The sequence below is a fragment of the Heptranchias perlo genome, chromosome 1 (assembly GCF_035084215.1).
Source record: "Heptranchias perlo isolate sHepPer1 chromosome 1, sHepPer1.hap1, whole genome shotgun sequence".
NCBI classification, from domain to species: domain Eukaryota; kingdom Metazoa; phylum Chordata; class Chondrichthyes; order Hexanchiformes; family Hexanchidae; genus Heptranchias; species Heptranchias perlo.
The window spans coordinates 105,531,766-105,545,639 of NC_090325.1; the positions used below are offsets into that span (position 1 = coordinate 105,531,766).

At 39.7% G+C, this 13,874-nt stretch overlaps 1 protein-coding gene across 2 annotated transcripts in view; it reads right to left on the reverse strand.

Annotated features, from left to right (window-relative positions):
* The window catches only part of slit2 (slit homolog 2 (Drosophila)), a 433,881-nt gene that overhangs the window by 163,801 nt on the left and 256,206 nt on the right, over positions 1–13,874 (reverse strand). For both annotated transcript variants that reach the window (XM_067989278.1, XM_067989268.1), the window contains exons 6-8: positions 4,458–4,529; positions 2,007–2,078; positions 390–553 (exon numbers count right to left, since the gene is read on the reverse strand). In XM_067989278.1, coding sequence (XP_067845379.1) covers positions 390–553; positions 2,007–2,078; positions 4,458–4,529 — 308 coding nt within the window. The remainder of the gene's footprint in view (positions 1–389; positions 554–2,006; positions 2,079–4,457; positions 4,530–13,874) is intronic.

Consider the following 13,874-nt stretch of genomic DNA (forward strand, 5'->3'; position numbering starts at 1 on the left):
GGCTTGATTAATTAGTCAAGCTGTTGTTAGAATTATATATCCTCTTAGAAATACTACAAATTAAATGAAAAGTAATAATAAGTAAAGTAATTTACTAAATAGCAATCAAGTGATAGTAAGAGCATGCACATATTACCAGGCGATCTATTTCAAATAAATCCATTTAGTAATTTCAAACTTTAGACTGTATATTAAAAACTCAAATGATTATATCCATTGTTGAGCAGTTAAATAATAAAAGCTACAATCTTTTTACTATTTCTGTAGATGCTGTGCACCTGTCTGCAGAGTAAAAATAACATTAGAAGACCAGCTTTTCACATTTTAGTACAATACACACACATGCTTTGATCAATCTGTCTTTCAAAACTTTCTTTTTCTCCACTTACCCGAGCAAATAAACTCCTTCTTTTGTACCTCAGCGACATTGTGACCCCTCAGGTGCCCAGGCCCCGTGCACTGAGTGTAAAGCCCAACCCGAGGGCGCTGCCGCAGCCAATCAGCAAGCCACGCCAAATGGCAGTCGCAGTCTAGGTTGTTCGAATGGAGTCGGCTGAGAAAAAAAAACGAGGAACAAAGTTAATACATTTAAATGAACAAAGGAGAGTAAGCAACACAATTTCAGAGATCCATGGTTAGTGTAATAAGGAGAGCAAATGAGGAATCAATCCTTTAATCTCATCTGTAAATTTAAGGCTCCCTGACAGGGCCATTTCCAATACTTTCACTTTTTTTTTAAAGCAGCGTTTGTGTGACAGCAGCCTTTTAGCTAGAGATTAATTAATTAATAAAAGTTGGCTCCATTGTCACAAAATCAATTCAAAGCATCCCCCCTTGACTGGATTACGAGCTCAGCAAACACCTAAGAGCCAGAAACCCAATTATGGAATTCAGTAGCTTAAGTCTAACCAAAAGACAAGGAAAAGAAGTAAATTGCACCACAGTGGTAACATACTGTCAGCAAGAAAAATAATGCTAATAGAAGCTTTAGCTCCCAATTAAAAATACCAATAAGTCTTGTCATTATTAGTCTCTATAGAAACTGCCTCCAAAATCCTTTTAGCGGATGACATTCATTTTCTGCTGAACAAGACAGAATAATAACTCAATATAAAACACTCCTTTCATATCCTTTTTTTCTGATTTCCTCCTTTTTTGTTTAATCACAGAAAAGGGATTAACAGATTTTGGCCCCTCGGGACCTGTGCTCAATGCAATCTCCGAAATTAAAAGAAGCAAATGGCAGTGAGCGGGGGAATTAAGTGAGCTGCTTTTCCCGGCAAGACCTTCACAGGAACATGGCTCCTTTCCAACAGGCAAAAAGCAACTCACCATTAATAAAATATCAGACAAATGTATCCCCTAAATTAGGCAAATTACTTCAGACTGGCTTTCATGTTCCTCAAAGTAAAATAAAGGACGACAAAAGCTATAAATCAAGCTGCTGTCTGGAATCCTGCTTTGACTGTGTAATGTCATTTCATCAGAACCTTTTAGTCAATGCATTCAATCCTAACAAAATATACCCTAATGGATATTGAAACTCTGAACGTCATGCAGCATGCTAATTTTCCATTCAGGAGATTACTGGATAGACAGTTATTTTTAATTAAATACTGTACTTTGGAATATGGCAATTCCAGTGCAGGGGCCTTTCAAGGTATCATTGCAACATGATATTTTTATAAAACACAAAACGAAAAAATAAAAGTGGAAAACAAAGATCAGCAGTATTTTCACTTCATCTTCCGCAAGGTCTAATTCACCTCTAGCCAATGTCCTTGCATCAATTATCATAAATATTTTTTGAGAAGCAGTTACAAAGAAATTGAAACACAAGGAAAGATTTTCAAAGTATGCATTTTGATACACGTTTGGAATCTTGGCATTATTGAATCATATTGCTTTGCTTAGATATCACTGATCCAGCAAAAGTTTCTGTACTTGAGGTTCAAGAATATTATATATATATATTTCTTAAAAGTACCACTTTTTTTTAAACTTACAAGGTTCTAAGCCTGGGCATGTGGTTGAAGCTTGCCACTGAGAGTCTGGAGATGTTGTTATTATTAAGGGTACTGTAAGACAAAAAAGCAAAATACCAATTTCACAAGATTATCAAACTACTCGCATTTGATTATTAATTTTAGGTTTTTATTTTGTCGTTGATGTAGCTGTGAGTCCCTGACTAATGATGTGGAGAAATAAATGTATTCTCTTTCTGTGGGAAGTTCAAAGAGCTACAAGCAAACCACTTCTTCTGTGAAAAGTCCGAGTATTTGATGTAAGATCATTATTCACAACTGTGTGCTTCATAACAGAATGGAAATGTGGTCTTTGAAAAGGAGGAAGAGGGCACCCACTGACACTGACAGCCCTTGTGTATTGCACTGTATCTCACTTTGAAATGCTGATAGCAGCTCTTTGCTTTCAATCAATGCTTGCTTACTTGGCTTAACAGTGCAGGTAAGATTCAGATATTATATTGTGGAGGCGTAAAACTTTATCCACTTCTTTTCCATAGTTTATAGTCATGTTAAGAAAAGGCACAAAATTGCATTTTAAAGCTTATTGTTGTAGAAATCAGTGACATTTTCCCTCAATATTATTTTCAATGATGTCTATTATGCATACCTTTGTGGGAAACGTGGTTACAACTAAAATAAAGTATCACCCTTCATTGTGTGGTTTAGATTGTGGTTTATTCATTGCTGCAGCCACATATAGAACGAGCAACCCTGGTGCTTTGTTTTAATAAGATAAATCCAGTATCTGCTCATTGTATCAACAGTATCTGCTCGTACCCAATGAAGATGGCAAATCAGAACTTCAAATGCAAATCAATAAATAACCGTCAAGTTGAAGGAACCTTATTTCTATTTTCTTTGGAAAGTTGTGCGTACAGTAAGAAATAGGCCTGGCAGGTCAGAAATAATCCAACCTTCCTCTCCTTGCCCTTTCCCTCCATCTAAACTATGCCAACTGCTGTCCTCTCTCGCTGACACTCTTAGCAGAACCTCAATCCTTTATGGAAAGTACTCTTACTGCACGCCTGCAATTATTACAAGACCAAGGTAGAATATGATTGATAAAAATCATATAAAGTAAAAAGAAACATTATTTTTTAAGCACTGCAGTTTACAGCTCCTCACCAGATTACCTAGGTGGACTGTATTCTTCAAGAACGGTACAGAGATGCCATTTTGTAATTATTTTGCTAACATAAGAGATTGAAAACTGATGTCATTTTCTTTGACTAGTCATCATGGGAACCTACAGTTTCCCAGAGAGATATCTTAGCTATAGTTTAAAAAGACGGTAAGCCCAATTGTACATTTGAATGTTGCTTCTGTAACAGTATTGCTGTGTAAACTACACTGGAACCTGCCTGTTGAAAAGAAACCTAGTCTAATAACCACAGTGAATGCAAACCACCCCTTCTCCCAACAGAAGAAGCAGACATTTTAACTACATGCCGTAAATCAACTGCTTGGGGAACCTTTATCCAAGTATGTTAGGGTTAGTTAATATGTGCAATTTCCTGCAAGGCTCTTTCTTGTCTACATCAAGAGCTTTAGCATTAATTAACTTGATCTTTAACAGCTACTGAAACTAAGTGATCAGTTCAGTCTTTCTAAACAATCTGAGCTGAGGACCAAGTAAGATGATCCAAAGACCCAAGGAGTTACTCCGGGTGTGACTCCCACCCCTTTGATCAAGTAGAGGGGCCAGCCTTTGTTTAGAACATCTGGTGATTAAAATATTTGCAAAAAGTGGAACTTATTCTTGGCTTCCTCACATACCTACAAATATCCAAAGAATGTAAAGCACAGAGTCACAAGGCCAAACATGTCAAGAATGTGCTAAGTGCTTCAAATTCTCCCAGGCTTTGCCTTTCTCTTGACCACAGGCTGCGCTACTACATTAAAAGGTCAAGTCTTTGTAGTTAAATTTCTTTTGGTACCTCCTTAGTAGCTGGTTGCAAACAATCTCTAGTTTCAGACACTGCTGCAGTAACTTTATTTCGTACTTATTTTAGAATTACTCAGGGATTGTAGTTAAGCTTTCCATTACTCCTACAGGAAATGATGGAAGTCTCTATGAGCGACGCAATTTGACTTATTTTCATATACTTAACGAAAAACCATTTTAACTTGACCTGTTGTAGACGTCAGGTAGCTAACCTGCTACTTAGCCTATGACAGTGTCTTCCAGTGTACATATCTACTCACAGGTATGTGGTCCACTGAAGATGAAATGAAAGAAAATGGTTTTTGCAGCTCCTAACGTACGGAATAAGAACTGTTGTTAACATGCAGCGCGGATCATTTACTAGTTCTCAGGCTAACGCATGGCTCTCTTTTTGCTGCAAGGAGTGCAACCTTCAGATAAACTAATACATGTATAATCCCTGAGCAAAGGGCTGCCCTTTAGAGACAAATTGAAGCAGTACTCACAGCACTTCCAGGTCACGCAGAGCTCTGAACGCTCCATCCTCAATGCAGCTGATCTGGTTGTAATCCAGTTGCCTGTTAAATAGATTAAGAGGATAAACTTAGAGAAGAAGAATATTAGCAGTTTTATGTACCACAAAGCCTTCCTTAAGGCTTTTCTGTAACTAGGCCTGCCTCATGAAATGCTCTTACAGGTGCTCTCTCTATCTCTAGCTCGCTCTCTCTCCCTCTCTCTCGCTCACACACATGCACTGACACAAGCACTCATATCCTCCCTCTCTTAAAATACTTCTGGCCTTTGATTTTTTTTAATCTCTGGACTAACCACCTGAAAATGTTTGTCCTTCCTCGGACCGTGCGCAAGCAACAGTAGCTCAGGAAAACTCCAGTAAATAATAACCGCACCTTATATTAAATGCCGGCGGAATACAATTTCATTACATCAAGAAAAGCTATCCATTAAAAGCTTTCAGCATCATCTCACTGAAACAATTTCATTAAAGGAAAAGGACTGTAAATCACTTAATGTCACACTGTTCCCCTCGGTGACCTAACAGAATCCATTTATCAGAGGAGCCCAGCTGCATGTTAATTCTACCAACCTCGGCAAACGCCAATGACTTCTCTCATTCAAAGCACAGCTTGGGTATCAGTCTCTAGTAACTACTCGACAGTATCGAAAGCCAACAAAGAAAGAAGCAGATAACATGCAATTTGCTCCGCAGTTAAATCCATAATTAAATACAGAATGGAAGAAAAAGCAACCCTTTTGGGATCTTTTTAACAAACAAATCTTCTTCGGAAAAAACAATCAGAATAACATCCCTCTCTTAAATGAAAGTGATTTGAGACATCAATCTCTGATGCTCCAAATAGCAAGTGTTTCCATATTCTGCTGGTTGTGTATATAACTCTTTGAAGACACCAGCTTCTAGAAATAAAGTTCAGAATTTTCTTGAAACAACTAGAGTTAAGAGACACAGTCCGTGTGCTTCAAGTGTTTTGGAAGATTCAGCATTATCCCTTTTTTCTCCTGAATATATAATTTCAGACACATAAATATGTAAAAGGCGCAGGATCCCTCCTCCAATTAAAATTGCCCTTTAGTTCTCAAAAGACTTAACCTTTGGTGACTTTATGCTGAATCCACAATAATGGAATGAATTTCCGATTCCAAAGGGAATTGAGAGATGGAAGCTTGGAATGGGGCATGGTGGGAAATGAAAATTGGTCAGGGAAGACCTTGAAAGAAGACATAAATGGTGCAGCAAGCTGAATGGACTGAACAGTGCTTCTCTTTTCTTTCTCATTCTGTCTTGCAGGCTAGAAATTCATGAAACAAATGACAGAATCCTCCTCAGTTGTTACAAAAATTACTTTTCCTGTGTCATTTTTTGCAGTTTTTCCATGTATTCTTCTCAAGGACGTGATTTGTGATAGGGTGTGATTGCTCAAGCATCAGCAGCCCTCTGGTACCTTACATGAGTTACCATTTTTCATGCTTTATCCTGCACAGTTATCGGCAGGCTAAATATGGAAAGCTATCACAGCTAAGCCCATCCTTGTCCTCACCCAATGCCCACACTGTTATACGTTTTCACAGGGGGTCGCTGAATAGCTATCAGGAACAAGAACCCTGACTGATTTCACCCAACCTAACTCGGGGCTGAGGTCATCTACACTGGTTCTACCGTCGTCTTAACTGAGATCAGCTAACTCAACACAGAGCAGATGCTGAACCTGGGATCTTCCTAATCAATGGCTCAGTACCGCACCAGGTAGTGCATTTACTCGCTAAGCCACCGTGGAATTATATCTTAATGAGTTTCATAGGCAAACTTTTCAATGCAGATCACATCTTTGAAATAGTTTAGAAAAAATTGCTACTCTTAAAAAAAATGTAAAGTCAGTACTTCAATCAGCTTTTGATATTTTAAATTGACTTCATTTCAATTACAGGAATTTCTGACTTGCTAGCCAGAAATTCCTGATGACAATATACTAGATTACTGTATTGAGAGCAGACATTCCTTCAACAAACTGCAGGCATCTTGAATTGTGCCCTGTCCAACTTCTGTTACCTCTTTCAGAAGATGACTTCACAGGGTTCAGTGAGAGCCAACTATTGTCCTTCATAATAGATCCAAACCAGAAATATTGTTTGAATTGCTCACGTAGTTTAAAAGAAGGGGCCTTGATAATTGAGAGCTTAGGGGTGGAATTCGACTTTGGCGAGAGTGCAAAATGAGGGATAGCGAATTGGCAGCCTGTATTATACCCCCCCCCCCCCCACAAAAAAAAACAGGTGGGGTGTAAAACAGGCTGTCGGTTCACTATCGCCCGTTGTGCACTTTGCCAAAGTCGAATTTCACCCCACCTCCCCCCACCCCCAGTGTGTGACGACTAATATACACTGATCTAATTGGCTATTAGTTTTGGTATGGTCTACTGAACTCATGATTGACCACTCTGACTCATATATTTCTGTTCCCATTTTTAAAGCTATTTCTATTATTTGTTCCTCACCCATAGATCTCTCTGCCCCACACACCAGATAACGTATCCCCTAGGCCTCTGTCAATGCTGTTCTTCCACTGACCAACATGTGTCCATGAAAGCAGCATGAAAGGGATGATGACATTTCACCATCTCTGATTTAGTTCCCTGTGGGGAAGCATCTTGTCATCAGTAGATCAGTTTTCCCATGGATGGCCTGCTTCAAATTGACAAAGATATTGGGTGGCACAGTACGTTGTGTAGATGGGAGCAGGAAGTTACAAAGGGACATAGGAGATTTAGTGAGCGGGCAAAACTGTGACAGATGGAGCTCAATGTGGGGAAGTGTGACGTCATCCACTTTGGATCCAAGAAAGACAAATCGGAATATTTTCTTAATGGTGAAAAATTAGGAACTGTGGAGAAGCAAAGGGATTTGGGTGTCCCGATACACAAATCACTAAACGCTAGTGCATAGGTACAAAAATTAATCAAAAAGACTAATGGAATGTTGGTCTTTATCTCAAGGGGGCTGGAATTCAAAGGGGAGGACGTTATGCTTCAGTTGTATAGAATCTTAGTCAGATCCCATCTGGAGTACTGCGTTCAGTTTTGGGCACTGCAGCTCAGAAAGGATATATTGTCTTAGGAGAGGGTACAGCACAGATTCACCAGAATGATACCAGGACATAAATGGCTAGATTATGAGGACAGGTTGCATAAACTTGGTTTGTATTCTCTTGAGTTTAGAAGGTTGAGTGGTGATCTGATTGTGGTGTTTAAAATGACAAAGGGATTTGATAGAGCAGATACAGAGAAACTATTTTTGCTGGCTGGGAATGGAGTTGAGGTACAGATCAGCTATGATCTGATTGAATGGCGGAACAGGCTCAAGGGGCTGAATGGCCTACTCCTGTTCGTATCTTCTATGTTCCTATGTTTTTGCCATCTGTGCAATTGCACCTAGAGAACCTGTGTCTTTCCACTCTTGTTACACAATGTTTTGCACCACCTCACCAACCTTTAGCTGATTTATATTGGGTTTAGTGAGGTGCTCGGGCCACCGACTCATGGCATGCAAGTCTTACGGAGCCAGCAGGAACCCCAAAATAAACAGATTCACTAGGGCTGGTGAAAAATGTGTCTTCCCACTGACAGCCACTGTGAATCTGCTGTTTAAACGATGCTGGATTCATGCTAGTAGATCTCCAGTCTAAAGGTCTTCACTATCCAGATTAAACTTTACTCAGTCGCTAGGATCCTGCTTTGGGATTGGATTTATATTCACAGTGGAAACTGGCACTCAGGCAAGTGGAAGTTGAAATGAGTCAACGTGCACTGTGGTAAGATAGAAATTGTTTATTAGTTTCGCTTGTGTGCAAGTCATACTGCAGGAGTTTACTTCACACTCCAGCACGTACAAACATAAATAAAGGTTCTGCAGTTAAAATTAACCTAATTCTTTTCCCCTTGAAAAAGTAACTGATCTTTGTTTGATGTTATTTTTGTCCTCATCTACTTCTACACCTAGACTGGAGCCATTCATTTCCACATAGCCTCTTTCCGCTGGAGGAAAGGGCAGTCTGGGTTATAGCTGCTTGCAATTGTCCCACCAGAATTGTTTAACAGCAATCTACTTACAGGAGGGCAAATCTATACAGTTCTGTTAGGATATAAAATGTCCACATATTCACATAGCTTTTCTTCAAACTGTTCTTGAAGATTTCTTGTGGATGCTGGTTATCCATAAATGATAGAATTACTGGGACATAGGCCATTCAGCCCCTCGAGCCTGTCCTGCTATTCTATTAGATCACGGCTGATCTGTACATCAACCTCATTTACTCGCCTTTACTCCATATCCGTTAATATCCTTGCCTAACAAAAATCTATCAATCTCAGTCATGAAAATTTCAATTGATCCAACATCCACAGCCTTTTAGGGGAAAGAGAGTTCCAGATTTTCACTAACCTTTGTGTGAAAAATGCTTTTGACTACACTCATGCTTGACCAACCTTCTTGAATTCTTTGAAGAAGTAAAAGAAAGTGTAGACATGGGTAATGTAGTAGATGTAATATATTTGGATTTTCAAAAGGCCTTCGATAAGGTACGCACAGTAGACTCATGACTCAGGTCAGAGCATGTGGCATTGGGGAACAAGTTACTCCAACTGGGAAAAGGTGGGAAGTGGTGTTCCACAATGATCAGTGCTGGGACCACTGGTGTTCACCATATACATAAATGATTTGGACTCGGGAATTGGAAGTACAATTTCAAAATTTGCGGACGACACCAAATTGAGGGGTATACTAATACTGAGGAAGACTGCGACAAAATACAGGAAGACAATAATAAACTTGCAAAATGGGCGTGTAATTGGCAAATGAATTTCAATGTAGATAAGTGCAGGGTTGGACATTTTGCTAGGAATGATAAGGAGGTCACATACTCCTTGGAAAATAAGAGTCTAAGCGGGGTAGAGGAGCAGAGGAATTTAGGGGTGAAGAATACACAAATCACCAAAAGTAGTGACTCAGGTTAATAAGACCATAAAAAAAGCAAACCAAGCATTGGGGTTCATTTCTAGAGGGATAGGATTGAAAAGCAGAGAAATTATGCTAAACTTTTCAGAACCTTGGTTCGACCACACTTGGAGTACTGTGAACAGTTCTGGTCTCCACACTATAAAAAGAATATAGAGGCACTGGAGAAAGTGCAAAAAAGATTTACTAGGATGATACCAGAAGCGAGAGGTTATACCTATCATGAAAGATTGAATAGTCTGGGGCTCTTTTCTCTAGGAAAGAGAATACTGAGGGGTGACCTGAGAGAGGTCTTTAAGATTATGAAAGGATTTGTTGGAGTAGACATAGAGAAGGTGTTTCCACTTGCGGGGTGACCGTAACTAGGAGCCATAAATATAAGATAGTCACGAATAAATCCAATAGGGAATTCAGGAGAAACTTCTTTAGCCAGAGAGTGGCAAGAATGTGGAACTCGCTACCAGTTGAGGCGACTAGTATAGATGCATGTAAGGGGAAGTCAGATAAACACATGAGAAGGGAATAGAAGGATATGTTGATAGGGTTAGGTGAAGAAGGGTGGGAGGAGGCCCATGTGGAGTATAAATACTGGATGGATCTGTTGAGCATAATGGCTTCTTTCTGTGCTGTGCATTCTTTGTAATTCCTAAATGGTCTAGCTCTAATTTTAAGATTACACTCCCTTGCTCCCTTTATCATTTTAAACACCTTGATTAGAACTCCACATAAACTAACTCAAGTTTGTGCAACCCGTCCTCATAATTTAAACCTTTAAGATCCGGTATCATACTGCTATGATACCGGATCCAAGATCGGTATATTTTCCTGAGGTGTCCAAGACTGCTGTGCTTTTGCTGAATTTTGCTTTTATATACTTAAATGGACGCATTCCCCTTGAAGTGAGTATTCTGAGCTACTCAACAAAGTTTGTTGATGTGCAAATTGCCACTCTGTGGAGAATCGAACTACTGGAGCTTTGAGATGCGACTATTCATTCACATCCAGTATAAGTACAGCACGGCTTCACATTTGAATCTGTTCCTTCCTCATGGCTCTTCTTTCTTTCCATCTACAGAGAGGATGTCCAAAAGAGAACAATGTTCTAGATCAGATAGGGGTAGATTTTCAACTTTACCCCCTTGGAAAGGAAGATCTGGTGGGAAGGCCAACACTCCTCCTACAGAACCGGCCGGATTTTCTTTCCATTAATTTTCATGAAGTAAATTACAGTAAACACTCTACTCTACAAAGTAGAGTAAAATAGGAAGTTCCAGCTTTGGGCATCCAAAGCTAGAACTCCCTGGATGACTAAAGATATAGAGATTAAAAAGAAACAGAAAAAGGAGGTTTATGATAAATGTAAGATTCATAATACAGTAGAGAACCAAGCTGAATACAGGAAGTACAGAGGAGATCTAAAAAAGGAAGTAAGAAGGGCAAAGAAAGAGTATGAGACTAGATTAGCAACTTACATAAAAGGGAACTCAAAATTCTTTTATTAACATATCAATAGTAAAAGGGTAGTCAAAGAAAGGGTGGGGCTGGTTAGGGACAAAAAAGGAGATCTTCGTGTGAGGCAAAGGGCATGGCTGAGGTACTAGATGAATACTTCGCATCCATCTTCACTAGAGAAGAAGATGCCGCCACTGTATCAGTAAAGGGGGAAGTAGTAGCAATATTGGATAGGATCAAATAGATAAAGAGGAAGTACTTAAAAGGTTGGCAGTACTCAAAGTAGAAAAGTCACCCGGTCCAGATGGGATGCATCCTAGGTTATTGAGGGAAGTAAGGGTGGAAATTGCAGAGGCTCTAGCCACAATCTTCCAATCCTCCTTAGATATGGGAATGGTGCCAGAGGACTGGAGGATTGCAAATGTTACACCCCTGTTCAAAAAAGGGGAGAGGGATACATCCAGCAATTACAGGCCAGTCAGCCTGATGTTGGTGATGGGGAAACTTAGAGACAATAATCCGGGACAAAATGAATCGGCACTTGGAAAAATATGGGCTAATAAATCTAAGCCAGCATGGATTTGTTAAAGAAAAATCGTGTTTGACTGACTTGATTGAGTTCTTTGATGAAGTAACGGAGAGGGTTGATGAGGGTAGTGGGGTTGATGTTGTGTATATGGACCTTCAAAAGGTGTTTGATAAAGTGCCACATAATGGACTTATTAGCAAAATTAAACCCCATTAAAGGGACAGTGGCAGCGTGGATACAAAATTGGCTAAAGGACAGAAAGCAGAGAGTAGTGGTGAATGGTTGTTTTTCAGATTGGAGGGGAGTATACAGTGATGTTCCGAAGGGGTGGTATTGGACCACTGCTCTTGTATATTAATGACCTGGACTTGGGTATAGAGGGTATAATTTCAAAGTTTACAGATGACCCGAAACTCGGAAATGTAGTAAACAATGTGGAGGATAGTAGCAGGCTTCAGGAGGTCATAGACAGATTGGTGAAATGGGCAGGCAGATGGCAGATGAAATTTAATTCACAGAAGTGTGAAGTGATACATTTTGATAGGAAGAATGAGGAAATGCAGGAACAGAGAGACCTGGGGGTGCACATACATAAATCTTTGAAGGTGGCAGGACAAGTTAAGAAGGCTGTTAAAAAAGCATATGTGATCCTTGGCTTTATTCATAGCGGCATAGAGTGTAAAAGCAAGGACGTTATGATAAACCTTCATAAAACACTGGTCAGGCCTCAGCTGGAATATTGCATTCAATTCTGGGCACCACACTTTGGGAAGGATGTCAAGGCCTTAGAGAGGGTGCAGACGAGATTTACTAGAATGGTAGCAGGGATGAGGAACTTCAGTTATATAGAGAGACTAGATAAACTGGGGTTGTTCTCCTTAGAGCAGAGAAGGTTAAGAGGAGACTTGATAGAGATGTTCAAAACCATGAACCGTTTTGATAGAGTGAACAAGGAAAAACTGTTTCCAGTGTCAGAAGGGTTAGTAACCAGAGGACACAGATTTACAGTATTTGGCAAAAGAACCAGAGAGGTGATGAGGAGAATTTTGTTACGATCTGGAATGCACTGTCTGAAAGGGTGGTGCAAACAGATTCAATAGTAAACTTTCAAAAGGGAATTGGATAAACACTTGAAGGGAAAAAAATTACTGGGTTATGGGGAAAGAGCAGGGGTTTGGAACTAATTGGATAGCTCTTTTAAAGACCCAGCACAGGCACAATGGGCAGAATGGCCTCCTTTTGTACTATGATACTAAAGAAAGAGGGAGTAGGAGATTGGAGAGACAGAGAGAAAGTGAGAGAGCGTGCGTGAGAGAGAGAGAGAGAGAGAGTGAAAATGGGAGCGAGAGAGAGAGAGAGAGAGAGAGAGAAAGAAAGTGAGAATGTGCGTGAGAGAGAGTGAGAGTGAAAATGAGAGAGAGAGAGAGAAAAAGTGAGAGAGTGTGCGTGAGAGAAAGAGCGTGAGAGTGAGAATGGGAGAGTGTGAGATAGAGGGGGAGAGAAAGAGTTGCCAATAGTTTCCTGATGAATTCCAACCATCTGCTTGTGAGGCAAGTGCTGTACCGCCTCCGCTCCTCGGCTGCCTGGTGGTCTTATTGCCAATAACCTTGAAACATATTGTAATCAGTACTGGCCAACAACCAGAGTTATGTTTAGTTAGACTATCCCATCGCTCTTTGAAGTATCCTTTTGTACCATGACTCTTCACCAAGGCTAGAAGCCAGTTGTAGCCAGATATCCAATTTTAAAAGGTTTTGATTTTTTTTTTAAAAAAGGCTATTTTATTAATAATTTAGCTAATAGCTTTTTTATATTTTATGTCATAAGATTTATCTATAACATTATTCTTTAACCTCATGCTCAATTTATCAAAGCAATTTAAATTACTACAATGGCACAAACTGTACTCCTGACACAACACAAAAGAGAAATTGTTACTTGACAAATTGGAAAATCTCATAATACCATCAAATTTGCCTAATGCGGTCTGCAGGTTAATTTGGAGAAGGGTGAATTGCATGTTGGTCTAAAGCTCATTTTCCTGAGCTGTCCTTGTATAAATCAGTGCTGACACAGCACCAGCTCCACTCTTAAATCATTTCTGCAACCCAGGTACTAGAGGTGGCAGCTTGAGGGGAAATATTTAGCACTGCATTTCTCAAATTAGTTTGCTGGAAAGGGTCTCCTCTTTTGCAGGTTATCTTTACTTCATAGCATTTAATTATACTTTTCTTTACTGGTCTTATTCCAGCATCCCTCGTCAAGGTAACAACGAACCATGCAGAATGTCCACCCTTGAGCGAGAATGATTTATGGGCAATAGTGGAAAAGTGAAAACAGAAATGCTAGTATCACTATCCAAAAGGTGAGGGTGAGGAAGTTTTCTGACGTTGATGTG